The sequence below is a fragment of the Toxoplasma gondii genome, chromosome III (assembly GCF_000006565.2).
Source record: "Toxoplasma gondii ME49 chromosome III, whole genome shotgun sequence".
Taxonomy (NCBI): Eukaryota; Apicomplexa; class Conoidasida; order Eucoccidiorida; family Sarcocystidae; genus Toxoplasma; species Toxoplasma gondii.
Window position 1 is genome coordinate 999,828 of NC_031470.1, and position 26,524 is coordinate 1,026,351.

Below are 26,524 nucleotides of genomic sequence, written 5' to 3' on the forward strand. Positions count from 1 at the left end.
TGTGTGAACCATGCATCCGGGGAAACGCGCCAGTGGAGGCGCGAGGCTGTGCGACTAGTAACTAAGTCGGAATGGTATAGACTGGAGAGAAGCGCATTCCAGAAAAGTGTTATGTGGTCGCGAAAAAGTGAGAAAAGAGTTACACACACATGTTCGAAGGCGAAAAAGAAAAAAAAATTGGTTACACTTCTCGATTTGTGCGTGTCATCCTTGCGCAGGGGCCATGCTAATCTTCTCTGTATCGTTCCAATTTTATCGGATGGCACTCCCGAAGGAGGCCAACTTGACATCCCCATTTACCAGAAGGCAAACACCCCCTTCGGGGACGAGGTGACCCTGCGCGACAGAAAGCCCCTTCGAAGAGCGCACAGGGAGGAAGCAGGCCTCTGCAGGTCGCCATTTGAAAATCTGACAGAACTGATGGAAATATGATTCTTGTCAGAGAAGACATTCGAGAGTTCGAAGGTTTCCCCCTTGGCTCTACATATCCCAGTGTCTCGCGTTCTGCAGGAGGCGCGTCAGGCCTAGGATGCAATATTGGCGCCCAATTCACAGTGCAGCGGCGCAGCCGTCGCAACACTTCGCAGCGTGAAAGACTTATCGCTCTCCGCCTCTCGATGGTTCGGGATGTTCGCTTCGAGTGTATGCTGCGCAAGCTTTCGCGTTTGGGTACGTTAATTTGAAATCTTTCGCGTTTCCCGTGTGCCCTCAGTGTCTCCAACATGTGGCCGCGGTGAAATCGTCCCCACGACGATTTCAACTCGCGCACTTTGTCTCATCGCACCCTCCCGGAAATACAGCGTGCTTCTGCTTACTTGCACAAATTCTTTGTGGACCGTTGTCTCCGCCCTGAATTTCAACACATTCCTGCTCTCACGCGTTGTGGAAAATAACGCGTCTGCGTTTTCGCGGCATTCCTTCGAAGTGGATTTGCACGGTACCGACTCGACCTGGACGGAAGCTAATAGCCTAGAGAGTTCAAAATGTTGCAGACCGCAGCGGAATTTCGATTGTTCAGACAGTGACACTCCTCATCCTTGGCAATGTTGCGTCTACGAAGGGTGGACCTCTAGATAAGGGAGTGCACTACAGCGCGGCCTTACGGCTGCTTGTGCTTCACCCTAAAGTGTTCCGGAGTTAAGTTCTGCTCGAAGAAAAGCGGTTTCCTCTCATGTTTCTCATGGAACAATCTCCGTGGCTTCACGGAGGTGTTTCCCACCGTCTCACGTTTCTCGCTTCTCAAAGGCGAAATCCTTCAAGGGCGTTTGCGGTGCACGATCTCGTTCTAATTCTTTCTCATAACATCGGTAGCTCATCTTGACTCATCTTGCTGTCTCTTGCGCTTTTCGTCTGTCTCACATGCTTTCTTGGATACCATCTGCTCACAAAATTATGCCACTTCCCCGTCCGATTGACCTTTAGTTCAGTCCCAGTTTCCAGCGTTCGACGCCATTGTTCCGTACCAGATTCACTCCTCCTTTTCGTTTTCTTTCGCCTCTCCGTAGCGCCGCCGTTCCCTTTTCTTTCTGCCAACAGAGTTTTTGAGGCGGTTCTGCTCTCACCCTTCCCGGTCCTGTCTTGCGACACACAGAACCTGAAGCGTGTCGGCATTTGGTTTCAAATGGTTGGTTTGGCGTGGAAACAAGCGCGGAATGTTGGCCGATTGCATTCCCGTCTTCCCCAGACGCGCCGACCAATCACGTCCACAACGCTCGAGCTTGGAATCCTGCTGCCGCTCTCCATTTCGCAAGGAACGTCGCGGTCGTCAGGGGTGAGAGACCTCCGTCTGCCAACGTAAAAATCGGGAAAGGGTGAAACGGAGAACCGGATTCTGTCGTCAGCGGCTTCCATCTCAGATCTACTGCCAGGCGAACCAGAGCCAAGGAGCCGCTCTGCGCCCCCTGTCAAACCAGCCCCGTGGCTGAGGCGGCGATCCGACAGCCCGCCACGTTGTATTGCGTTTACTTTCGCTTTTTCCGCGGGTCGCCGGGCTTGTCTGGTCAACCGTCGTTTTCGTTCCTCCCCAGTTGCTGGGCGCACTTTGGTGCCCTTGTTTGTGACCGAAGCACAAGGATCCTGACAACATGGCGTTCGACTTGGATGCGGAGCCTCCGCCAACTATCGGCCCGGTGGTTCTCCGCAGTGCCGCCATCGTGCTGGTGAACTCGACTCAGCCCCTTCTAGTGGACCTTCTTCGTTACCATGGAGGCGCAGAGGTGATTTCTGAAGGGTGTTTGGCTCCCAGGGGGAGCGACATCTGTTGTCGGCAGCAAAAAGGATGTGTTCAACTCGTGCTGCGTACCGACTGTCAGCACCTACCGTTACCTACACAGTGAAGGAGCAGGAAAAGCCGGGGTAGCCTTGCTGTTGCGCAGAAAGTTATCTGCGCGCAAACTGAAGGGAAGACACCGCATATTCACCACAAACGCGGGAAAGCTATCGAACCAAAATAAGATTCAGGGAAAATGCTGCGAGACAAAGAGGAGGCGTCAAGGAGGGACGCTTGAATTGAGGCTCTTACATCGCAGCGTTGCACCGGCGGAAAGGACCGTGGCCACCTTGGCTACAAGTTTGACGAGCTTCAGACTTGCGTGTCAGCCTACAGAACGACAACTCTCTAGGTGCACGGGAAGGGGCAGGAGACGCTACTGGGATCACTCGTTGCGAGTCGAAATCTTACGGCTGCTGTTGTGTTGACAAGTGGTCGCCGTGAGGTGCGTTGGCGGGCGGGTGCAGATGACGTGCAGCTGCATGCCGCTTGCCACGGGGTGTAGATACAGCCGAAGAAACGTGTGCATGTGCCTACTGTCTGCTGCTCTCAGCCCACCACGCTCTTATACCTTCTGCCGACGTACTTGGGCATGGTCTTTGTTGGGCTCGCCTCGAAGACTAAGAAGAGTATCTGGAACGAGAAGTGGGGAAGAGCGTCCCTCCTCTGCCTCTGCGACATGCTACATCAGATCTCTGAAAAAGGTTAGAATTGAGCGCCAGTTCATCCGACCCATATCGCGGCGTGCCTCTTTTCGCTCTCGCGTTTTCTGCTCTCACACCGTGGTGCCCAGAGACAAGAAGTGCGTATGCCTGTGTGTGGGTACAGAAATGCATGCACGTGACGTCCGCATCCCAGCATCTACTTTTTGTTACAAAGAACGTACCATTTTCTCAGAACCTCTGCATGCTGTCAAAGCTAGAAATCGGATTGGCGTGTTATGCGACCAGCGAGAGCCATAAATACCCAAGTTTTCGAAGACCTGTTGTTTTCCCCTTCCCTCTATCCTTGTTTGTGTGTGTTCCACCTGCTTCACTTAAACGCAAAAGTGACATGGACGAGGGGTGGCTCCGATGCTCACGCTTTTTGGCAACGCAAACGCCGCTGCGATGCAAACTCTTAGAGAATTAGTGAGCACTAATCGCCTTATGCTTCCAAAGTAATACCTGCGTTCATGCGTTCATTCTGCTCGGGCGCGCTATTCTAAAAGCGGCGTCGTCGTATTTTTTCGTGGAGACGCAATCCATGTCGAAATGCGTTCGCGCGGTGTACATATAACGGGAAAACAGTTACATATGCCCTGGAAACACTCTGCCGGCAAACTGGATTCTGTTCGACACTTCTCGCGTAGACAGCGTGTGGGGCCCCGGACTGTTTCTTGACTGTGTGTTTGCAGCTGGGCTGGTCTTCGCAGGAAGTGCTGCGTACACCATCACTGCGAGTTGGTCAACTGTGTGGACCGCCCTGTTGTCGCTGCTAATTCTTCGCAAACAATTGAGAAAGCACCAGTGGCTGGGCATTCTCCTCATCTGCATTGGCTTCTCAGTGAAAGCCGTGCAGATCAACTTCACGCGCACGAACTATGAGGCCATTGGGATTCTTCTCACCCTCTTCGCTTCTATTCTGGTGAGCAGCGAAACAAATCCTAGAACGGCGACGCGGGGGTTCGCGACTTCACCCCAGTCATTTATTTTTATTTCTTTATCAACAATTCTCAACAATACTCAACTACTGTGGCGTGATGGGTGGTGTGTACAAGACATGGCTTCTAAAACCACAGGTCACCCTGGAATGGAATCAGAAACTACATGTTGTAGGCGTCCAACTGGCACTTCCAACACCTTCTGCCTCACGTTTTTCATGTAGGACGTTCCGCGTCGTCTCTTCAGGAAGCGAAGGGACAACTGCTACGGAAGGAGCAGTGAACTGTTTCACAAAGCAAAAACCGCAGCGCTACAGACCCCGAACTGCAATCGCTACTTTGATACTAAAATCTCGTGTATGCGTTTCTGCATGTGCGCCTTCAGCCTATCCGCATTTCCTGTTCCCCGACTACACACTTGCGCAGGGGTTTGGGTGCACCATGCGCTTCTCTCTATTTTGTTGACGACAGTAAATTTGATAGTGGCCTATTTATGTTTTCTGGTACACATTTCAGTCATTTTCTTGTCGGTGTTCTCTTGGAGAGTCTCGTCAGTGGGCCGTGCGTGCCAGGGATCGAATGGCGAGACGGATTGTTTGCCTGAAAGAGGCGTCGGTCTCCTTTTTTTCTTTCTTTGTTCAGCACGGCTTGTCTTTCGTCCTGAATGAGAAGTACATGACGGGAGAGCATCAAATCGACGGCCCAAATCTTGTCGGCATGTGCGGGTAAGATTAACTGTCCACTGTGTACCATCCCTTGATCCGTCAAGACCCCATTCCAAGAGGCGAGATGCACCTATATGCACACTGTTCTTGGCTACATGGTTCTCTACCCTGTGCTCCTCCCCTCCAGCGATGCTCTCTTTCTCGTCCTTTAGACTTAGAGCACACCGATAAAAGACAAGGCATGCAGGAACTGACTCACAGCTCTCTAGAAAATTTCCATTCGCCTCTGGCTGTCTCTCCGATGTGGAATGAGACGTAGACAAAGTGCCAACCGAAGGGACCGCATGCGCCGTACAAGGATTGATTCTGTCTTTATGCGCATCTATGCTGACCCTATAGCTGCGGTCCTGGGTGCCTTGCTTTTCCCCTCGTTCCCGTTCGCCTGGAGAAGAGACTAACGCAAGCGCATTCTCTATTCAGTGTGGCGAATGTGAAGAGGTGTCGAAGACTCGTTGATCTTCGTTTGTCCACTCGGAATGCGTGATATTCACCTTATGTACAGTCGGAGTTGTTGCTGTCAGGTCCACAGAAGCACGCTTGCATGATTCCATGATAAACAAGCAACGGATACGGAAGCCAGACGTCACCAGCAGTCAGTCAACATTCATGCCTTTGATCCACGGAAAAGCCACTCCCATCACGTTCGTCAAAGAAAAAAGAGCGAAACGTCGGAATTTTTTTCACGATGCTGTGCGGTGCTTTGTCCAGGATGATAAGCAGCACAGCCATCACTACATGGATTCTCATCTGGACGGTGCCGCAGTGGGACGTGCGCGTGCGAGGGTCGATCGCGAGAAGCGGAGGGTCAATTCCAGTGAGTGTTCACTTTTGCAGAGGGATTTCGTCTTTCACGCAGAGGTTCCAGCGAGGCAGCGCAAAGTCTCTCTGCCCTTGAGAGAAAGAATCCGAGTCCAAAGCTGTCAGTCTTTTAGAGAGATAAGCTTGAAAGAGATACAGATGGACCCATCTGTATTTATGTGGAGAGAAAAATGTGTTTCCGAGGAGGAAAGGCGACGACGCGTCGACCGGCGCTCTCTGAGGATTCACCTGAGGAAGACGCGAAAGGAAATAAGAAACGCATGCAGAACGTAGGGACTGGAGGCGCATGCTCTCAACGAAGGAAGGGACACAAACAGCAGAGGAGAAATACCATGTTTTTCCCTGCGTTTGCGTTCACGTAAACGATGCCGTAGGATGGGTGTCGCCGGCTGGATGTTGGCGCTGATCTCGCTGGATCCAGGCGAAAAAATGACACTCTGGTCACTCAACTAGCCATCAGGAAGCGTTTCGATCTCTGCGCTCACTTCCCAGATAAACATGTCTGTTCGTAGAGAGAGGCTTTCTTTTCATCTCGCAGTCAGTGTGGTCTCTGCCAGAAGCCTCCTGTCCGCAGCGAGACTGCGTAGACAGGAACGCATGGTGTGACGCACCTGTTCACCTGTTAACAGAGTGATGATGTGGTATTCGCGATGAAATTTACCATTTCTGAGTTCGACAGCCTCTGGGGTGTGGTGCAGTCCTCCGCCGCGGTTCTATGGTGTATGCGCAGATCTGCGAGAGGTGTTTCATTTCCCCTGCACGCGTGGTTTTGGGGGGGGTTCGTTTTACGCCTTTTGCCCATCACGGCTTTTTTCTCTTGAATTCATCCGCTTCGCGGCCTTTCCTGTCTTTGCATTTTAGGTCGTCGTCACCGTCCACGTGGCTCTTTTCCTGCTGTCGGTTCTTCGCTCGGCCACGCTGTGGTACCTCTTGAAACATGTCGGCGCAGTCTCGTCCGGGATCCTCAAGGTAGGCGGGAGTTGGACAGGGGCCGCGTTTTCGCTTCCACTCTCGTTAACCAGTTCAGACCCAGGCCCCGATACGTCTCCATTTTTCTCTCAAAACCCTCCAATGCAGCAATTTTTGCCTTTGTACGTGCACCTGTTAGGGAGCAAGAACAGCCATCGTCTTTCTCCTCAGCCACGTCCTCTACTGCCACCTGCAGGAGTCTCAGTGCATGACATCGGTCAAAGCTCTGTCTGTGGTACTCGTAAGTTCCCCGCTCCGCATCTAGAAAGACCGAGCAAATGCGGCGGTCAGATGCTCCTAAAAGGCATCCCAAACATCTGCATGCAAGCGAAGTGTGCGGCAATGTGTCTTCGCGACGACGTTTCGTCCCCTCTTTCTCTCTCCCTTAATACCGCATCTGCACCCGTCGACCGTCTCTCGATCTTTTAGGTTTTCTTTGTACGGTAGCTTTCGCGCTGTGGGTTTCCTGTATTTCTTGTGAGGTTTCTTGTTCCTGGTTTTGAATCTCCCTTGTGATGTGTGGTGTGGGTGGCGTCTCAGTGTGTCTCAGGCGTGCTGGTCTACTCAATCGGCGACAGGCTTTTCTTGCAGGGCCCTTTTTTACCCTCGAAGCAGCGAAAAGCCTCTGTCTCCTCACCTCATGCGGCGAGTCCGGGGCCGATCGCCTGTTCCAGCAAACAACGTGGCCAAAAACGATACTAGAAGTGAGGAAGAAATCTTTTCTTCCGCCTGCAAAACCCTCGGGTCCGCGGTGAGGCGTGGAAGGAATGTTGAGAACAGAAGAGAGCGGGCATTTTTAGAAGTGCCCCTGAAGAAGAATCCTGTGGCGGGATTCCAGCTGAGGGGCCTCGCAGAGAGACCAGAAAAAGACAAAGCCGCCAAGAGAGACGTGAGTGTTTCCTTTCCTGTGTCCGTGGTCTCTGTTTCTCGCTGCGGTGACGGCAGCGCCAGGACTGATGTTAATGGTGCGATGCCGCTCCAAATAAAGTGCATTGTTTTCCGCGGTCCAGCGCGTTTCCGTTTTGCTTGAAATCGAAAAGGCCGAGGGCGGCTGCGGCGGCTGGGAAGGCGAGACGAAACGTCAGCACATCGCGCTTCATCTTTTGCCACGATAAGAATTGAAGAGACGTGCCCATGCATGCTTCTCAAAAGTAGGCGCCAGTGTCGTTTCTTTGTTAGAAAACGAAGGAACCGGTCCTCTGCACCACACGGAGCATTCCTGTGATTTCAGTTTCAGGCTAAGCTTGCAAGGTCAGAAAGCGAACTCGGCGTTCGCTGTAGAAGGTGAACAGATTCATATAGGTATTCTTTTTTCCCTTTTGGAAACCTGTGGACACGGATCGGAAGCCGCTTTGAGAGCCGCTAGGCGCAAACCCAAGAGAGCAAACTGCATTCACAAGCACTCAAAGGAAACAGGGTAACAGCGACTGAGGTGGTTCCATCGGCATTCTACGGGCCTAATTACGTTGATCTGTTTCGGGCGGAGAAGCAAAACGAGCCCCGTTTCGAAACAAGGCCAGTGTGTCTCTTCCAATTTTCCCCTGGCTCTGTGGGAACGTTCTGTCGCTGCATGTGGGAGCACGCAGGGCACAGAGCGAATGGTATAAGAGAGGGTGTGCGCAGGTAACTGAGGTTGACAGTGTCTGTTTGTCTTGGCTTTGCTATTGTTCGGGTCTTCCCACTGGAGTCCGGAAGCTGTTTGGTTGACGTTTGTCCGATTGCCTCACCGGGCGCGACTGTTCTGTAAAGAGCTCTGTGTGCGCAGGCGAGCTCTCGTGACCTAGATCCGTTCTCTGTCGCATGCTCCACAAAAGGGAAGTGCAAACGGCGTTTCAACTCAAAAAACAATTTCTTCATGGCGACTGCATGCGTCCTTTAGCGAAAGGAATTTGAAAACGCTGTTCCCAGTCTGAACTTCACAGTCTCCTTTGAACCGACCGCACACATTTCTAGGCGTTTTCTCCCACGTTTTGTGGCTGTCTCTTGAGAGTCGCTGCGTCACACGGGAAGGAAATAGTCTGGACCATCTAAATTGCAAGAGGATCATTAGCAGAGAGTGCCAGGACGGTTGGCATGGTGTCTCCTCTTGAAGGAAAAGGCAAAGCCGTGGCACATATGCCGAATGTACAGGTACACTGTACATCATTTGCAGTATACATAAACGCAAAAGTGCACATCCACGCACATAAAATAACACAAAAACTTATCGTGCCCCCGAGAGAAGTGACATTTCGTATCCTGTGCGCCTCGAAATATAGGATAAAAGAAAACGGATGCCTCCAGGCCCTCCAGTAGTTGGAGTTTTCTGTGGGGACTCTGATTAGTCCGGCGGTCTTCCGTTCTCCGCAAACAAATGTGTCCAGAGCTCGAAGAGAAACGGGTATGAATAGACAGAATCTGACTGCGTTAGCGCCCGTGTCGTTCGCGTACAGCCGGCCCGGTCACTTTGACGAGGATGCGTCGTCTTCAATTTTTCGTGACCACATCGGTCTGAATCAAATAAACAGCCGTGCATGTCATCCGCTACATCTGAAAAAGAGTGAATTCCTCTGCACACCCTGGTGACGAGTCCTTCCGGCTGTTTCAGACACCACTGGCCGTTTGCGAGTTAAGCTGGAATGAAGAATTGCCGTCGACATGAGACTCCGGAGTTCCCACATGCTACAGATTACGCTTTAGGGTCTGGCCTCTTCTTAACAGTGGCTCCGTCGCCTCCAGTCAACCGGTTTTGATATCATCAAGTGTCTGTCACTGTAGCGCATTCAAACAAGTGTGCGAGGAGCTCCAGTGACCTTTGCTTCCACGAGCGACGTCAGCTTTCTCTCATGGGGGGGCCTTTTTCCCGGAAGTGCCTTTCTGCACTGCAGTGGCACACGGCGGTCCCGGTTGTCGCGAAACAGCAAAATCCACGCGAGCGAAAAGCAAAAGGAAACGTCTTGAAATGCCAAAAGAGAGAAAGCACGCCAAAAACGTCGACGCGTTTCAGAGGTCTCGACCACGCACCATTCAACCAAGTTCGTTCCGACTGCTGTACATCAACACCCTCCCGGACTGCTTAAGAGAGCTAAACGAGTCGGGATTCGATATCCTGTGACACTGATGTTTTTTCACAGACATTCCACCACGCTAGTCCCTTTTGCCTCCACTCTCTCCCTCACTGGAGCTGTACATACACCACAGACGCCCCGAGCCACACACGCGGCAGCCCCGGCCCTCGGGTCCCGGCACGCAAGCTTCTTCAGCTAGCCAGGAGGAGTCCCGCACACCTAGAGCGACGCAGGCGCGGCGCTCGACTTCGCGGCTTTCCAGACCGCCTGCTCCGACGGAGGTGGAGGCAACTGCAGACCTTTTCGCTCCGGAAGCTGTAGCCGGGCCTTCTCTGTGCAAACTGAGGAGTGGCGAAGTCAGGGCGGCCCGCGAAATCTCTGCGTGACCGTCACGCGCACCACCCAGAGGCGCAGCTACGTTCCGCCGCTTCCTCTGGTCCACGGAGGAAGCGGGCAGCACATTGCAGGCCTCTCGGAACCTAGAAAATCTCCAGAACGAAACCCACCAGTGCCGATGAAGGTCGAAGAGCTGCGGCACCACTTGCAGAATTTGTCGCACCAGTGGCTTCGCTTGCGCCTCCAGGCGGTCGGCACGACTCGCATGAGGCACCAACTTCCGCTTTGATTCGAAAAAGGCATTTCCAGCCTCGTCGCCAGAGCCGCCAGACACGCCGCAGCGATCGAAGCTCCAAAGGGCGCACTCGAAGACCGCTTGGGCCTCCAGAGCCACAGAAGCAGGGCAGTTGACATGCAGGGCTACACATGCTTTGTGTTTTCTATGACAGCTGTTCACCACCTCGCCAGTGGACTGCAGGCCCGGTAGAGACGAGCCTCGGTGTCCGCCTTCCTCTGCCACAGAGGCCCAGAGACGGTCGAGAGAAAACTCGCAGCAAGCCAGGACGAGCAGAAGCCTCGAAGGGACACTAAGGCCAGGACAGAACTTGTCCTCCGTCAGAGCTTTGACAGCGTGCTTCCATGAAAAGAGCGGCGGTTGCCGTGCGTGCTCGAACAGCTCTTTTCTGACCTGCTTATCCTCACTTTCTGGACATTTTCTTTTTCGCGAAGCGTGGCGCGCTTCCGTGTCCTCCAAGAGATCTCGCGGACGTTCCCAGTCTCCAGCAGCGAAGGAGCTCTCGAGAAAGCACAAAAACGCGTGCACCAGAGACGCGGTGGCCTCCGGACGCGTCGCCAAGAGAAGCTCGCCTATCCAGTCTGGCAGTCGGTCAGGCAGGCCCCGACTTCTCCCCTGTCCCTGAGATCCTCTGCTGCCTTCACCCGCCTCCGCCAGCAAGGCGCACAGAAGCCGCTGACTTTCTAGGCCCCGAAGTCGTGTCTCTCCCGCAGCTAGCCCCCGGAGCAGACTCCGCGCTGCGGAGACAAAACGACTGCACGCCTCCTCAGACTGGAGGGGCTGGGGTACGAGACCCAAGAAGTCCGAGGCGGAGAGCTGCAAACCGGAAGAGAACCGTGAGGCCGTCTCTGCTTCACCGGAAGAAAACGAAGAAAGTCTGTGGTGGGCCAGGAGGAGCAGAGAGACAGAGGGCCACTTCCTGAACGCCTGGAGGGCGAGGTTTTTCAGGTCCGTCCGGAGACCCTCGATTTTCTCGCGAGTCGCCGATGCGTCCGCCCACTGCTCATCCGCCAAGAGCAGCTGCAAGACTTCCCCGGTCGCCGACACCGCGGCAGATGGGAGCCACGAAGACTTTCCCTTTCCGGCCTTCGGCTGTCCTTCTACCAGCTGCTGCACTGCGGTGTACATACATCTGAGGAGCCAGAGCCGGTGGCTGGGGTCGGCTTCACGCCAGAGCGCCGTCCAGAGAACGGCTTTCTGTGATTGTGCGAGTTCGGCGGCAGTCAGCAAAGCTGTCATTTTCTTGATCGGCTGCTCTGTCTGTTCTTCCCCGTTCAGCCCCTTGTCTTCCGCACAGTGCAGTAGGAGAGCGCCCGGGAGGCACGGCTCCTCCTTGAGGAGGAGGCGGATTTCGGGCAGCCCGTCCGCCGCCAGCACTTCCAGCATGTCTCTCGCTTCTCGGTTGTACACGCGAGCCAGAAACGCCGTTCGTTGTTCCGGTTCCAGCGCAACCGCCAGCGACCCTCCCCAAGCGCCATCCTCGAGTTCCACGTTCCCGTTTTCCGCGAAGAAACGCTTCTCCAGGTCCTCGCCCTTCTGCAGTTGGAGCGGCGCCCTGGACGCGAGCGCCAGCGCGGAGCTAGCTGGCTCGGCGTCGCCTACATTTCCCTCACCTGTCTCAACGAATTTCTCGGCGTCGACACTGTCCGCCAAGAGGTCCTCGACACCCTGCGCTTCCTCTTCGCCGTCCACGTCGAAACAGATTTCAACAGCGTCTCCGAGACACTCGCGCTCGGCGCCCGCGAGAGCCTGAGGCCCTAGGGCCTCCGTCGCGTTCTCTCCGCGCTGTCTCCGCGCGCCGGCCGCCGCGCTGGAGAGGCACAGACCACCCAGGAAGAAGGCGAAGAGCAGGAGAAGGCGCGGATCTACGCAGCACTCGGCGACGATCTCTCTCTGCAGGTCTTGCATGCGCCGCCTGGAGACTGCGTCCATTTTCTCTGCAGAGCTATCCTTATTCTCCGTCGGAATCCGCCGTTCCGAGGCAGCCCGAAGCAGGTGCACTTTCCACTCGTACAGCCGCAGCAGGGGCTGCTCGTCGGCAGCCGCGTGGAGGAAGTCTGCCAGCTTGCCCTGGAACTCCGCGATCGCTTCCGCGAGCAAGCCGGCCTCCTGTGAAGCCTGCAAATGGAGACAGAGGCCCAGCGCGCGGAAAAGGAATGCATGGAGTTTGGCTCTTCTCAGCACCTCGTTGTCTGCGAGTCTCCCTCCTCGCCCCTCGCCCTTCCCGTCTTTCCCCTTCGTCTTTCTCGGTGCTTCCTCGCCCAGACGCTTCACCGCGCCTTGCAGCACGACCATCAGCGCCCGGCCGCGCGCGTGCAGCTTCTCCACCTTCTCCTGCTCCTCCCCCTTTTGCCTCGCAGCCTCGCCCGCGAAGGCGCAGCCCTGCTCCGTGTTGAGGCCGTTCTTCGCGCCCTCCAAGTCTCGCTCCTCGTCCGTTCTGCGTTTGTCCTTTTCGCGCTCCCGCGCTCGCTCTCTCGCGCGGCGGACGCCCTGGGCCGCCTTGACAAGGGCGATGCCTTCCAGGCGGAGAAGGTCGGACCAGAGGGGGAGGCTCTCGCGCTCGACTCGGAGCCCCTGGAGGAGGAGGAGCCGCGCGCCCTGCAGGTTGCCCTGCTGCAGAAGGCGGTCCGCCGAGAGGATCCAGAGGGCAGCAAGACGCGGAAACCTCCGAATCGCCTGCAGCAGAAAGGTCTGCAGCAGACGGCCGGCCCCGAGCTGGAGAAGCAGGTCCGCGCACGACAGCCAGAGCGGGAGAGAAGACGAGTGCCGGTGCAGCACACGGTTGATGAGAGCATAGAGGCGATTCGTCCCTGCGCGGAGAACTGCATGCAAAGTGGTTTTTAGGTTCTCTGCGCGCTTCTCCTTCGTCGACTGCTCGCGCCTCCGTCGCTGAAGCACTGCGGAGAGAGAGGAGGCAGAGGACGCGGCGGACAGGTCGCTGCGCTTCTTCTTGCGCGGAGCTTGCAGACGCTCGCTCTCCTCGCGCAAAGACAAGTGCGAAACTGTCCGACGCACTTCCTCCAAATCCTTCAGAATGGCGTGGAGAGAGGAGCTGCACCGGTGTCGCAGCAGCGACAGCAAGTTCGCTTCATACTGTATGTACAGCAGAAACTGCTGCACCACGTCTGCGGTGTCGCCTCGGCTGCTGCAGGAAAACTCAAAGTCTCTTCTGCGCCGGAGAATTTCCCTCGCCTCCTCCTCCTCCAGGAGGCCTCGAGACACCAGAGACTCGAGCTCGTTCAAACTCTCCTCCAGGCGACGCTGGACGCCGTCCGCCATCGCCCCTCACACCGAAGAGAGAAGACGCGGGGCAGGACCAGAAGGGAAGAGGGGCGGACAGAAAAATAAAGTGAACGTGACAAAGAAGAACGAGAGGAAGACCGTCCTACACCCACGAAGACGAAGAGAAGGAGGCGGGGAATACAGAAACAACGGAGGTAAACGTCGGAGAGAGCGCTTCTCAGAGACAGAGAAGGAGGCAGAGAAAAAGATAGATGAGGAGGAGAGGGGAAGACACAGGCAAAGAAGAGAGAAGGGAGAGACAGCAAAGGACGTGGGGGAGATGGAGGGGGTGGCGAGAGGTAAAAGAAGGACCTGGGGAAAGGGAAGCGAAAGAAGGAAGTGGAGAGGTACAGCTGTGTACTGGGCAAGAAGCCTGGCTCGAGAGTCTACAGCAAGACAACTTGCTGACGATACAGCAAAGAAAGAGGTGGAGAAGCAACGGTGGAGGAGAAAAGAAAGTAGCCACTTCAAAGTCTGCAATAGTTCCTTTTTCCTACCGCTGTTCCTCTCGATCTTCCGCGCCCCACACGATCTTTGGAGGAGAAAAGGAATTCCGTTTTCTTCCAAGAACTCGCATCTTTCCTCGCGATCGGTGGAGGCTGGGGATCTGCCTGAAGGCCCCCGAGACAATGCAGCTCAAGAGAAACATAGAGGGAAAAGAAAAAGTGTGGTTCTTTTCGCGGCTCGACTCTACGCGGGAAAACTCTGCGCTTGCCTGCTCTTGACTCGCCGTGCATGCACGAGGGCAGCTCTCTGTCTTATTTCTCTTGTTTGTTTTTCCTCGGTTTTTCTGTACTTTCCTTCCTCATTCTGACGTCTGTCCTGCGCTTTTCTTCCTTTCTTTCAAGTGCTTCTTTTTCGAGGTCCGTGACTTCCATAGAAAGGAACAGTTTCTGTCCCAGCTCGCACTCGACCCTGCTTTTCGCCCTTCGCTGTCGCCTCTACCTCGAGGTGTTACTTTCATCTTCTCGAAAGTTCGTCCTTTTCCGTCAATGTTCGCAGTTGTTCTCTTCTCTTCTCTACGCGAGTGCTCAGTTATCTTTCAAACGCCTTGCGTGTCCAGCGGGCAGACCTCTGGAGAAGGTCTTCACCGAAGAGCTTGTGTCGCCAGAGCAAACATGCGTCCTTCTGGGTTCGCGTGTGTCTCTCTGGCTGCTCGTCCAGCGGTGTAACTGGGACCTCTCTGGAGCTGGTTTCCACTTTTTCGAGCGAGAGCAGCCGGGAGAAGAGACGAAGACGGCGAAGCGAGGGAAAGAGAAGCACAGGAAGAGAACTTCAGAGTCGAGGGAAAAAGATTCAGAGAAATAGGAGACCGAGACGATGGTTCGCCAGAAGAGTCGTTGGGTGATAGGGTCGGTTGTGTGGAAAGAAGACGTTGAAAAAAACCGCAGAGTCTTTTTATCTCCATCTAATCTGCAAGAAGTAAGTGGACGTTTTCATCGGGGTCAAGGAGCCGTCGGGAGTGGGCGGGCTGTCTCGTCTTTGGCCTCCTTTGTCTTCTCCTCAGTTTCCGTCCCCTCTGTCATCTTGCCCGCATTAGGATCTTTCGCCCCTCAACTGCTTCGTTCCCTCTCTCCTGGTCTCTTTTTCTGGCGGAGCTTTTTATGGTCCGTTCTCTGTTTTCTCCGTCGGCGCTCACACACCCTGCAGTCGCTGACTCTTCTCCTTACGGTTGTCTTCCCTTTGCTCTCCTTTCCTTCGACGCGCAAACGAAAACGCATGTTTGACGATTTAAGCCATCTCAAGGTTTAGTGTAGAGGGTCCAGGGCTTAGGGCGCTGCGTCTGTGGGTGAGGGTTTCTTGCCTCGTGTTTCGCTTTTTGCGGTTTAGGGTGTACCGCAACGAGTTTTCCGGTGCGGATCTTCCACGTACTCACTTCACACCCTGCAACATGGAGTCATCAGTGGCGGCTGTGAAACCGCGTACAGTTCTGGGCATTTATTCCAGCGAAGGACCGAACCGGTATTTTGAAGTAGTTCCTCCCTGTACAGGTTGTGCCTGGTGGAGTCCTCCGCCTGATGTGACCTTCCTGCGCCTGTCCGGGCCCTGCCTTGCGTACGCGTGTCTTGACAGAGCGAACAAACGCCATGAAGAACTTGCCTTTTCTCTTCTTTCTCTGATCTCCTCTCAGGCTCTGCGAGCAGCTGTGGCGGAATGCTGGGGCGCCCTCGGGACTGCGTACTTGGCCTCTTCGCTCCGCGTCGCCCACGTTGGTCAAGGCGACGGGCCTTGCCCTCTGTTTGTCCTGCAAGTTGAAAGGGTACGTTGAGTCGTTCGCTCGGATGTTTGAAGGTTACAGTTTTGAAGACCGTGCAGAGACCCGTTTAGAGGTACCTTGAAAGGCCTCTTCGCATTCATCTGTAGCAAGGGGGTTCCGGTGTCCTCATTTTCAGCACGAGTGTCGGCAGAAGTCTAGAAAAACGTTTGGAAGGGTACGTCCACACAGTGTATATCTTCATTCGCAGCACGGAGTGCAGGCATAGGTTTAGAGATATGTTGGAAAGGCACGTTCGCTTCTATTCTTTGTAAGCGGGTGTCTTGAACCACATCGTCAGCAGGCTGTGTAGATCTAGGTTTCCAGGCGTTGTAGCTTCACTGACTGCCCGTGTCCTTGAAGACAGCTAAATTGACAAAAGCACGAAGACATGTTTGCATGCACCTTCTTCAACAGTGAAGGCAGGCACAGAAGTGTTTGAAGTGTTCTCGGGGCCTCGGACGCGTACTCGATTGGTCTGAAGTCGATTTCCGTTTCATCACATTCACGTGCAGGCATACTGTCAAGAACTTCTCGCAGTGCTGAAGGCGATTCGCGAGCTAGGCAACCAGCGGTGCCTCATTTCCGTGGTGCATGTGGGAGGCACTTTGCGCAGTGGTAGGCGTGAATTAGAAGAGCTGATCAAGTCTGTCTTTCTAAAGCAGCTTGAACAGGTGCAAGCGTCATGCAAACCTTGAGTTGTTTCTCTTAGGGAATTCTGAACGGAAAAAACTATGCGTTTGACCGTGAAACCCCGGGCCAGAACTGGTAGAAGGTCTGCACTCAAAGAAGGGCAACCGGATGCCTTCTTCGGGGCAAGTGTCCTAACAAACTGATTCCGACGCCGGAAAATTGACTCAGCTCTCTGGAAGAATTGCAGTTTCTTGTCCACAACCTTCACGATTTCAGGAAAGGGCTGATCACTTTAACGATTTCGGTAGTGCTTTAGTGCCAACACGCATATAGCTCCTGCGACACAAGCAGCAAAACACGGATGGAACCTTCAACAGGAGAAGCGAGAGGCGTGTGCACAAACAGAATCCGAATCACTATGTGTTTAGTCGGAAGCACATGGCCAGGGCCTTCAAAAGAAGCAGCAGGCATTTTTGGCCATATAGGCTGTAGTGCACGTGTCTAGGAACAACAATAAAATGCTGGTTGTCGGTGCCTGCTAGCTTGAGTCACGCCCGGTGTTTTAGATCCGCGAACGTAGTTATGTATTGTGTAAACCTTTTTGGCCTAGCTTAGTGTGTAAAGAGTTCACATTAAACTCAGTGTGAAAGTTTGAGAACAGTTTCGTTGTGCTACGCAGCATTAACCGTACCGTGTCCACCATTATTCGACTCCGTCGCCGGCTCTATCTGCATCCAGCTCCTATAAGCATAGTTAACGAGAAAAAGACTTAGAGTTTCCGAATCTGGTTTTGTTTCTACTCTTGAAAACAGGTAGAGAAGCCGTGGGGAAATGCTGAAGGGCCCTTCGTACGGCGACAACTGGCAGAAGCCAAGCTAGGGTCTCTTGAAATGCACCGCGGTTGCTTGGGTATTTTTGCACGCACCGACCACTAAGGACACGTCTGGCAAATATTTGCTGAAAATACTGGAAATTCGTGCAGTTCTGACGGGGATCAGCACTGAAAAGTAATGTCAAAAAACGGAAGTCGATCTCTGACTAGGAAGGCTCGTGTTGGAGAAACGGGCCAACAAGTAAAGGAAACTGAGCATTTCAAATTCCTCTGGCTCTGACGGATTTCTATATCTAGGTTTGTCAGCACGGCTGGACACTTCCTCTGCGCATATTAGCCGAAAGAGTATCCACGACGGCGTGGTTTGCAGAATTCTGTGGAAATTCTTGCTGGGATTTGAAGGCGCCGGTCGCTACATGAATTGAGTCTGACGATGGTAAAACTTGATTCGGTTCTGCGAATTTCTGCGGGTGCAAGAGGTCACGCTTCATCCGCAGAGTCTTTTCAATCTAATTAAGACTACCTACCGGTTCCGCTCACCGGTGCGTCATGAAAAACCCCGCAAAACAAGCTCACTGTGGCTCAAAAGTTCACAGGCTCATGAGACCGCAGTGCCAAGCAACCACTTACCCCACTGCATTTTGAAAACGAACACGTGGCTAGAGCGTTAGCGTCAAACAACGGATTGTTTCGATTTTTGACTTCTCTTTTTCGACAGGGGATTCTGAACACATTTCCACGACTTGCGTTGCCTCATTTTTGCCTTTCATGTGGCGCGTATCTGCGCTGGAAGTCAAGGGATCGACAAACTCAGTACGGAGCCGCGCGCTCACCGACACCTGCAGCCTTGCCAGATGAGCTTCCACCTCTCCCACAAGTCTGATATGTTTAACCCCCTTCTCTTCACTTCATCAGCTTTGAGTTCCGCTGAAGAGAGAAATCAGACACGTAGCAACCGGAGCCCGCCCACGGGACTCCGTTCGCTCCTTCCGCTTCGTGTATGGGAGCAATGGAAACCGTTGAGCACTGTGTATTAATATGACAAAGGTTATCAGAGTGTTGCATGTACGAAGAGTGTTTTAATTACGTATGAGTGGCTTTTTGCATCTGCTGGTAACGTATGAGGGTAAAAGGCTATGAAGACGACCCGAAGTCTTCCGTCTCCACCTCAGAAGACGCGGTTTTACGATGACACAAACTGGAGGGGGCAATTGTACACCGCACAAACCCCTTTTCCTTGGATGCAGCAGTTTCGCGTCGCTCGTTGGCTTTCTCGTAAGAATCTGGGCCCACCGGCAGCGCTCCTGAAGCTGGCTCTTCGATTCTACCTGCGCCCTGCTCTCTGCCGGTGCTCGAACTTTCTGGTCTTCCAGAAACTGTAGTTGCCATCCTGTCCCCCCGCAGAGACACTCTAGGCGCGATCACAAACTCTGCCTGCGCCTCCGACGACTTGCGTTTTTCAGGCGGGTTCGTCACAGTCAGCCTCTTGTACAGCGGCATCCGGGGCGACATCAGGAGCGTGGATTTCCCCTCCAGTGCTGTTGTCCAAGCTGCGACGGCCGACCGGACACATTCAAGCAGCAGACGCAGATTGTCTCTAGCTTCGAGCCGGGAATCGTGACAACTCGCGCTCGCTTCGTCTGTCTGCGCGCCGCTAACTTTCTGCCGTTTGTTTTGTGCGCCGTGCTCCACAGCTGCTGCCAAGGTTTGTAGACACTCGAGAACTCTCTGAGTCTTTCCATCTGAATTTCCCACCTGCAGTTCGCTGTCGAGGAAGATGACGTGAGGCAACAGACCGCTGGCGAACTGTTCGATCGCACGCCGTGCAGCTTTCCTGGCTTCCGCGTGCTGCGCCCGGCCAAACGCGAGGAGCAGCGGCAGAAGCAAGGTGGGAAGGGCAAATAATTCTCTGTGAAAGAGCGACTGGTTTCCAGAGACTTCTCGCGGTCTTTTCGGAGACGCCAAGAGAGACGTGCTTCGGCCACTGCTCTCGTTTTGAGAGGTTTCAGCTCCACGAGCTCGATGATTTCCGGCAACGTTGGCAGACCCGCGAACCGCCTCGAGCAGCTTCTCTGAGACCTTCTGGGCGAAGCTCGCCGCAGGCACCATCGTTCGGATGCTGTGGATGTGCGTTTTCAGATGGTCAACTGTGGAAGCGAGGAGTGACGAAGACTGGGCTGTGGCTGAGAAGGAAATACCAAGACAGCAAAGATAAAAAACCGTCACAAACAGTAGCCAATGGGGGAGACAAACGAGGAAGGCGGTGGAGCCTGCCAGTGAGATTCATCCCAACTTACCGATGCATGTGGCCATGACGTCCAGGGCAGCTTCGGCTTCCGTGGCCAAGAATTTCTTGTCGGTAGCGCCCGCCTTGGTCAACAAAATGGGGAGGAGCTGGTTGCAGATTGCCCAAAACTCCTCTTCTACGTTTTCGGTTCCACGGCGTTCACCTACGGCTGCATGCGCTCCGATCACCGCGCAGCAGCGGCACTCGGAGCCAGTACCGGGGGATTCTGTCGAATCTTCGCCGCAGCACGGACACCTGCATTGACAAGTGTGCAAACACCCCGCGACTTCGCGACCGACCTTCCGGTAAAGCCGCGAAGCTCGAACAAGGGCCGCCGCAGTGCGGAGTGCACTTCGCGCGACGGAGCTGCGCAGACTTTGCGTCCGGCGAACGATGAAGGCGACGCAGAGCGAGGCGCACGCGGCCGGGGCTTCCGCCGGCGGCCTCTCGCTCTCTCGTCCCCGCGACAAGGTGGGCCCACACAGCCAATTTGGGTGGTGTTTCGCAACAGCCTGCAGCCCAGTCAACGCTGTGACGTCTGCCTCCCAGTCCTCGCCGCTCGTGAGAGACGCGCGCGCCTGGGGGATTGCCGGCGTCGAGCCGTTGCTGGAGCACGGTTCCTCCGTAGTCACGGAGGCGCCGTCAGCGACGGTCTGTATCAGGGTGCTGTAGACGTCCACGCATGCGCAGAGCACATTCACGTTAGGCGAGGCGTTCTTACACTTCAGTTTCGTAGCCAAGGACGCGAACTGCGGACTGCAGAGCGGAGGCACGTTCGCCGACACGCACAAGGCGCTCTTCGACTCACGCGCGTACTTGGGTCCAGGACACTTCGGTGCGGCCGAGGAAAACCGCTGATTTGCATATTGGCGCCCGGGAGGTGCATGCGGCTTGGCAGTGCCGGAGAAGACCGGCCGAGTAACGGTTTTGGGGGGTAGAGGCTGCGTCTGCGGAGGGCTGTTCTCGTCCGGCCCTTGCAACGGACTCTCGCTTCGCTCGTCTCCGAAGTCTCGACTCTTCATAGCGACGGCGTTGACGCGCGTCGCTTCCTTCTGGATAACGTCGGGACAGGCAAGCTGCATCTCTTTCTTTCTGCTGGCTTGAGCTTCCGCGGGCTGTAGAGCAGAAGAAGACACCGCCGCCTCTGCGCCCCCTGCAGCGCCACTGTGTACGCCCTCTCTACGCATCAAGGCTCCGGTGAACATCTTGTCAAAAAAGCGACACGAGAGACAGCACTCATACACCGGGCGACATAATCCAGGCGAAAACGTCAGTTTCTCGTATTGCCGCGCCGGTCCTTCGGTTGGCGCCAGGGAAGGCGGCGGCCAGTGTAGAGCCCCCTCCTGCCCCGGTCGTGAAAGAATCGAGACACGAGTGCCTATAGCACATACGAAACACAAGCGCTGAAGCTGTAGAATGGCAAAAAGGTTACACAAGAAAACGTGAGATTCAGAAGCACACAGTCGAATGCGAGGAACGGTGGGCACGGCGCGCTTCTGGCCACGTCTACCGCGGGGAAGAACATAAAAAACATGTTTCCACAATTGTCCGCACGGAGTTTGTCGTACCGAGTTTCTACTGCGGCCAATTTCGCAACTTTTACGCACGTGGTGCAAAATATTTTTAAAAGCTCTAAAAGAAGCTGCACAGACGTGCCGTGTGCGGCGCAGTTCGCGTGTCTTCTTTCCAGGTGGAAGACTGCCACACTTTCCCGCTTCTGTTGCTGCCGCTATTTGGCACGCCCTAGGGAAACAGATGCATGACAGTTGGGGTATTTCTCCGAGCTAAGACACGTTTATGCTCTCAATCACACTGAGAAAAATACGCAACATAACAGTTCGAGGATTAATCGTTAGGCTCTGCGCAAGTGTGCTTGCTAGGAGGCGGGAACTGCAGGAACCCAAGCCCGGGGGGAGCGCTGTTTCGTGCGACATAAGCTTCAGTCTCTGACAGTTGTCGGTTTCGCGCCATGTGCAAAAGGGGAAAGGCCAGTCGGAGATCAGGCGAGCAAACGCGTAGATCCAAGATTTACCAAGAAATGGAGACACCGGTGGCAAACATGTGACGGTGTGCCTTGCAAGACACCGCAAGCTAGTAGACTGCAGACGGGAGCGCTCGGAAATGCTAAGATCTCCTGGTGCCTCTCTTACCTGTGTCTGCCACTTGTTTTCGGACTAAGATTTGCCTTTGTAATAAACCTTCTTTTTGAACGTTGTTTTAGACTGTGTTCCGGCTGATTTGGGGAGGGAAGAAGATCGTGTGCAGCCGCACAATGAAGTGACGAGAACAGCAGAGAGAACGCACACCACCGGCACCTTGACCACGGCCACTACACCTACACCTAAGCCACCCTCTTGAATTCTCGAGACTGGAAGTCGCGCGCGAACTGGTAAATCGGAGAGTAAGGATAATTCAATGCTTTGTTCTGACTTGGAAACTAGCAATGTCGGGTGCCTTAACATGAAACAGATGAAACGACGAAGGTTCCGGAGATTGCTCATCTCTCTTCGCGTGAGACGAAGAACAGGAGAATACGAGGCGCAGATGCGCCTTGGCCACTTCGAAAAGCGGAGAAAAACGAATTTCCACTTTACGAAAAATATCCACAGCTGGTGCCGCAGAGTGTGCGATTGTTTTCCTGGCTTCCGAGTCACTCTGTCGAGCACATGTTTAACTTCAATTTCTTTTCTCCAAAGCACATCAAAGCTGTTTTATCATACCGCGCTTCCAGCATTTCGCTCGCTGAATGTCAAAGTGCCTGTCATTCGAGAGTTGTGGCACGCCGTGCACTACGCCAACGAAAAAGTTGATGTGACGTATATTGGCACTGCAGACTGTATTATATGCACGGGAAGATATTCCTACGGAGATGATTGTATGGGAGGATTACGTGCCGCCAAGTGACAAGACTCTTGCTAACGACACACAGGGATCGTGCTCTCCTGACATGCACCTCTTCACATGAACGAGTAAATTGAACTTCTAAATTGAACTTCCTTCCTTCTAGGCTTGCCGACAGAAGACTTTGGTCAGTAAGGGTTGTCCCTTTGTTGACAGAAATGCTCTTTTTATATCTCGGAATCCGGCATTTCCGGTGGACGGTCGTCATTCCGAGAGTGGAGTCAGAACAACCGAGTACAGCGCCACAGACAGCGGTGTCTTCCCTGCTCCAGGTATTTCTGCTAACAGACTCAGTTCTCACTCCATCAATCCACTGATTTGCTTTTGTTTCTCTCTTGTAAACCAAAATCCCTTGCGTAGCAAAAAATTCACAAGCTGATGTTGCCCCAGCTGTTCACCGAGAGTCCGAATTTACAGATTTCTTTTGAGATCCACGCGTATGTGGAATTCGAAACAAGGTTTCCATCCAGATTATGGACTTACCACGCCTTCTGTGTCACTTCAGACCGCAAAAAACCTCTGCCCTGACTGAAAAGGGGGAAAAAAATTTCCTGAAGGGTGTACATGTCGATGGACGCGGACAACGACTGTCCTTGAACTGTGTCAGCAGACCGCCATCATCTCCGTCTCCTGTGGTGGAGTTGCCTTGTTTAAGGGAAGCCATCAGAAACAAAGTCCTCTTGCAGCTACCTAATCGAAAAATTGAGCTAAACGTGCAGCTCCCGCACTTGACTCTTCGTTCTTATTCCACCCTCTAAGAGAACAAATTACGGATATTCATTGGACTATTGAGGCCAGGCGGATAGTGTGCACTTTCCTCATTTGCGGTGTGAGTCAAACGTTGTTGGCCACTCGGTGAATCTGTCATCGTTTGAAGGGTCTGAAGCAGCACTCGCAGAGCGCGCCGACCTTTCCACTCTTTCCACCGATGGATACCAAGGACGCCCCGCAGCTCATCGAGCACATCCACCATTCGGTGGCGTACACTCCTTTCGTAACTCGTTGGGTTCCGCAGACGGCGAAGCTTCTTATTTTAGGGGAGACGCCCAGAGGGACGGGGATGCTCTCTCTGTGCTCCTTAGAAGAAAGTAGTCTATCCATAGTCGCAAAGAATGAAGAGCAACGGAGCAGCTTCAAAAGCGCTGTAACGTATAAGAGCCGATCGGGAGCGACATGCATCGCCGCAGGTAACTTTTGACAATACGCTTTATGCATGCACCTGGCATTAAAGAAGGAAACCTGCCCTGAGCAACAGCCTGCAACAACAGACAGAGCCACAGCTCCTGTGCAACTTATTTAGCGTCATCGACTGTAGCTGTGCTGGAGATCTGCGCAACAAGAAGAAACGACGATATGCAGAAGTGAATACAAAGACTCATAACTGCCAGTAGGAGACTGCAGCAGATGTTCTGGCAGGTACTGGTGCCACAGAACGGTGGAAGAAGCTACCAAAGCGCGTTCGGCATTCGTTCGCAGTGCGCGTTATCAGTATTCACCTGATACGCCACATCGTACACACGCATACTCGGGCCTTCGCTTCAGCAGCACACCGTGCCCTTTGTCCCGGCAGTCTTCTGTGATTCCATTTTACGTTGCCTCTCAACAGATGAAGATAAAATGGATAAAGTATCGGTTGTTTTGTTCACCAGTCTAGTTGTGGTACACTATTTTTTTGTGTGATTTTCAGCATATTTCGCGAGCAAAATTATGGCCACACAAACACGTCGCATGCACAATAGTTTTGCTTTCCAAGAAGAAATGAAAGACCGGCCCCCCCCCCCATCCCGTTTCTCCAGCAACTGTCTGTTGTCGGGATCAGGGCACCTTGACGGCTCAATGACGCTGTGGGATCTCGAAAACCTGCGAGAGCCTATAACCAAAATAAAGGCGCACAAGGCTTCAGTAAATTCTATCGACCTCTGTGGTCCTTCATCGGGAAAAGCGGACGGACAACAGAGTCGGGCTATGATTGCCACTGGAAGTGCAGATGGCTGTGCCAGTGTTTGGGACACGCGCGACAGCTCTGGAGAGGTAATTCGAATGCCACGGTTCCTTCTGCCTTCCTGCCAAGTGACAGCGGCAATCGGAGTGTATTAGGTTGCAGTTACATGCAAGGCGGGTTGTCAGACTCCTTCCGTCTCCTGTATCTTGTCTCCAGATTCTCTCTATCGAACCCGCGGAAGGCGAAGAGGCCGCTGACTGCTGGGCTGTTGCCTTCGGAAATGCTGAGAGTTCGGAGGACGACGCAGTCCTTGCCGCAGGATATGATAACGGCGATGTCAAGCTCTTCGACATGCGTGCTGCCAGACTTAGTTGGGATACAAACCTTGACTATGGTGTTTGTCATCTCCAGTTTGACCGGAAAAACATAGTCATGAACAAGCTCGCAATCTCGTGTCTCGAGGGGCACCTTTTCATGGCGGACATGCGCACATTTCATCCGGAGGAGGGCTACGCCAAGAATTCACAAAAACTTTCAGAAAGTGAGAAGTATTTGGAAACCTCTACTGTACTGCCGGACAGCCCGAAAGGAACGAATGGCTACAACCGCATCATGCAAAACAGTTAAACGTTGCCCTTGTCACAGCTTCATTGATTTATAATGAACTACAACATGTGTAATAGTTGACAAGTATCTGTACGCAAGATGGAAGACGCACCTATGTAGCCCTCATGAACAACATCAACATTTGCCAAACATGTTCTTGTAACTCTCCCTAATACAGATCTCACCAACTGTCCCGACAAGCATCTCTACTTGTGAAGATACACGTGCCTTCATTATAAAACACTTATAAAGCTACAGATGCATTGTGGGTGTCCACACATATGCGAATAATCGTAGAAAAACGTGAAGTTAGCCTTCCCCCACTTTCACTTCCCCCTAGAGATCAGAGACTTCTTGCCTGTTCTTGGTGGTTTGATCAGGCACCATTTGGGGAGCTCATTTTCTGCCTCAAAACCGTGAAATTTTCGCTACATGTGCAGGAAATGGCCAGGTAATCTCCCAGCCATAATGAGACACAATGTTGTCTGGTGAATTTTGAAGAAAGCAACAGATCGCGGCATGCCTATGGGAAACGAGTTCGCTGAAATATCTAGGTGCAACAAAAAAATATCTCTAGACCCCCTTCTCTAATAGCACATCTCATACCTTTTTCAATCGCAGTAAAATAAATTGATGAACACTTAATTTAACTCTCTCCCCACAAAGAATCATTTTTGTACTAGTTTCTTTTGCTTCTGAAAAAAATTTTATTGAACCTGTATTTTTGTTTAATGTTGTATGAATAAAAGGGGGGACAATGTCCTTCAAAAATAGGTTTTTCTCTAACAACGTCGGCCACAGTTAAAATATCTACATCTGCTCCCCCAAAAATCTTTATTTCTAAACTATTTTCAAATTGTTTAGATTCTAAGTTATTTATGTAGCTTCGAAACCACACATAGAAATCCTCACCAGGACAGAAACTTGCCAGAAATGTCCAGATATTAGTCGCTTCAGCGTTAACCATGCGGCAGCGAAACGACTGCTCACAAGAAAAGCTTCGAATTACGTCGCGAGTTCGCTTAGATATGGGCGTATAGGTATGCACGTCGTGATACTGACGTTCACAGCCGCAGTCCGGAATGAAGGCCCCAGACAGGTCTCTTATCATTCATCATTTTCCTTTGTTTGCCCGCATCTTGTGTTCTTATAGCTGGCACTCCACAGGTATTCATATCCGAAGCAGAGAGTCGTTGCCGATGCGGAAACCGGTTTGGAACGAGGCGTGGTTGGCACATGCGAACGACTGAATGACAAGGACGCCAGCACCCAACCTCTCGTTTCATTTGACTGGCATCCCAACAAACTAGGTCTCTGCGCATTCGCCTCTCTTGACCAAGCTGTCCGAGTCTATATTGTCACCAAACTTAATCTCTATTAAACCAACGTAACAGGCGTTGCAATTCTTCTCTAATCGGACATACTGCCTATTCCAGAGAAACGAAAAGCGATTTGTGACGTTCGTGCTGAGACAATTTTACATATTTTCTGCTGACGCGGACGCTACCGGCCTTTTTTTCGAGTGGGCTATAGCGTCGTTCCTCACTGCACTACATTCTCCCGTCGCCGCAAAAGACTAGCTGTTATTCACATTGAATCTTGTGTTCACTCACATATCACGCGACGGTGGTCTCTTCTTTTCCGAACTACAAAGGAGACTGGGGAGAAAAGGGAACCCCCTCGAT

General features: G+C 53.1%; 5 protein-coding genes across 5 annotated transcripts; 3 read left to right on the forward strand and 2 right to left on the reverse strand.

Annotated features, from left to right (window-relative positions):
* Positions 1 to 687: 687 nt before the first annotated feature.
* On the forward strand, positions 688 to 8,332 carry TGME49_253510 (transporter/permease protein). The gene is made up of 8 exons (XM_018781013.1): positions 688 to 2,216; positions 2,823 to 2,973; positions 3,666 to 3,895; positions 4,554 to 4,636; positions 5,345 to 5,450; positions 6,317 to 6,424; positions 6,564 to 6,665; positions 6,965 to 8,332. Exons 1-8 carry the CDS (start codon positions 2,085 to 2,087, stop codon positions 7,124 to 7,126), a joined length of 1,074 nt encoding a protein of 357 aa, XP_018638178.1. The 5' UTR covers positions 688 to 2,084; the 3' UTR covers positions 7,127 to 8,332.
* Positions 8,333 to 8,464: 132 nt separating this feature from the next.
* Positions 8,465 to 14,027, reverse strand: TGME49_253520 (U3 small nucleolar RNA-associated protein 6 protein). Its single transcript, XM_002369367.2, has one exon. The coding sequence runs from the start codon at positions 13,379 to 13,381 to the stop codon at positions 9,551 to 9,553; it is 3,831 nt and encodes a 1,276-aa protein (XP_002369408.1). The 5' UTR covers positions 13,382 to 14,027; the 3' UTR covers positions 8,465 to 9,550.
* A 163-nt stretch (positions 14,028 to 14,190) lies between these two features.
* TGME49_253530 (hypothetical protein) lies at positions 14,191 to 16,397 on the forward strand. The gene is made up of 3 exons (XM_002369368.2): positions 14,191 to 14,806; positions 15,516 to 15,644; positions 16,154 to 16,397. The coding sequence occupies exons 1-3, from the start codon at positions 14,705 to 14,707 to the stop codon at positions 16,334 to 16,336; spliced, it is 414 nt and encodes a 137-aa protein (XP_002369409.1). The 5' UTR covers positions 14,191 to 14,704; the 3' UTR covers positions 16,337 to 16,397.
* A 1,293-nt stretch (positions 16,398 to 17,690) lies between these two features.
* Positions 17,691 to 21,191, reverse strand: TGME49_253540 (hypothetical protein). Its single transcript, XM_002369369.2, has 2 exons — positions 19,401 to 21,191; positions 17,691 to 19,286 (listed from the first exon to the last, which is right to left on the reverse strand). Exons 1-2 carry the CDS (start codon positions 20,593 to 20,595, stop codon positions 18,238 to 18,240), a joined length of 2,244 nt encoding a protein of 747 aa, XP_002369410.1. The 5' UTR covers positions 20,596 to 21,191; the 3' UTR covers positions 17,691 to 18,237.
* A 1,626-nt stretch (positions 21,192 to 22,817) lies between these two features.
* TGME49_253550 (WD repeat-containing protein 92, putative) lies at positions 22,818 to 26,220 on the forward strand (the record flags this gene model as incomplete). The annotated part of the gene is made up of 5 exons (XM_002369370.2): positions 22,818 to 23,478; positions 24,111 to 24,322; positions 24,450 to 24,774; positions 25,220 to 25,290; positions 25,993 to 26,220. Exons 1-5 carry the CDS (start codon positions 23,220 to 23,222, stop codon positions 26,218 to 26,220), a joined length of 1,095 nt encoding a protein of 364 aa, XP_002369411.1. The 5' UTR covers positions 22,818 to 23,219.
* Between the last annotated feature and the right edge of the window lie 304 nt (positions 26,221 to 26,524).

Excerpts from the sequence above, each read along its gene's own strand:
- TGME49_253540 (XM_002369369.2), bottom strand. The coding sequence starts at position 20,595 with ATGTTCACCGGAGCCTTGATGCGTAGAGAGGGCGTACACAGTGGCGCT. Across the intron at positions 19,287-19,400 it reads CGTCATGGCCACATGCATCG|CCACAGCCCAGTCTTCGTCA; the intron begins GTAAGTTGGGAT and ends TTTCCTTCTCAG.
- TGME49_253510 (XM_018781013.1), top strand. The coding sequence starts at position 2,085 with ATGGCGTTCGACTTGGATGCGGAGCCTCCGCCAACTATCGGCCCGGTG. Across the intron at positions 4,637-5,344 it reads AATCTTGTCGGCATGTGCGG|GATGATAAGCAGCACAGCCA; the intron begins GTAAGATTAACT and ends TGCTTTGTCCAG. Across the intron at positions 6,666-6,964 it reads AAGCTCTGTCTGTGGTACTC|TGTGTCTCAGGCGTGCTGGT; the intron begins GTAAGTTCCCCG and ends GTGGCGTCTCAG.
- TGME49_253530 (XM_002369368.2), top strand. The coding sequence starts at position 14,705 with ATGGTTCGCCAGAAGAGTCGTTGGGTGATAGGGTCGGTTGTGTGGAAA. Across the intron at positions 14,807-15,515 it reads CTCCATCTAATCTGCAAGAA|GCTCTGCGAGCAGCTGTGGC; the intron begins GTAAGTGGACGT and ends ATCTCCTCTCAG. Across the intron at positions 15,645-16,153 it reads TTGTCCTGCAAGTTGAAAGG|GCATACTGTCAAGAACTTCT; the intron begins GTACGTTGAGTC and ends ATTCACGTGCAG.
- TGME49_253520 (XM_002369367.2), bottom strand. The coding sequence starts at position 13,381 with ATGGCGGACGGCGTCCAGCGTCGCCTGGAGGAGAGTTTGAACGAGCTC.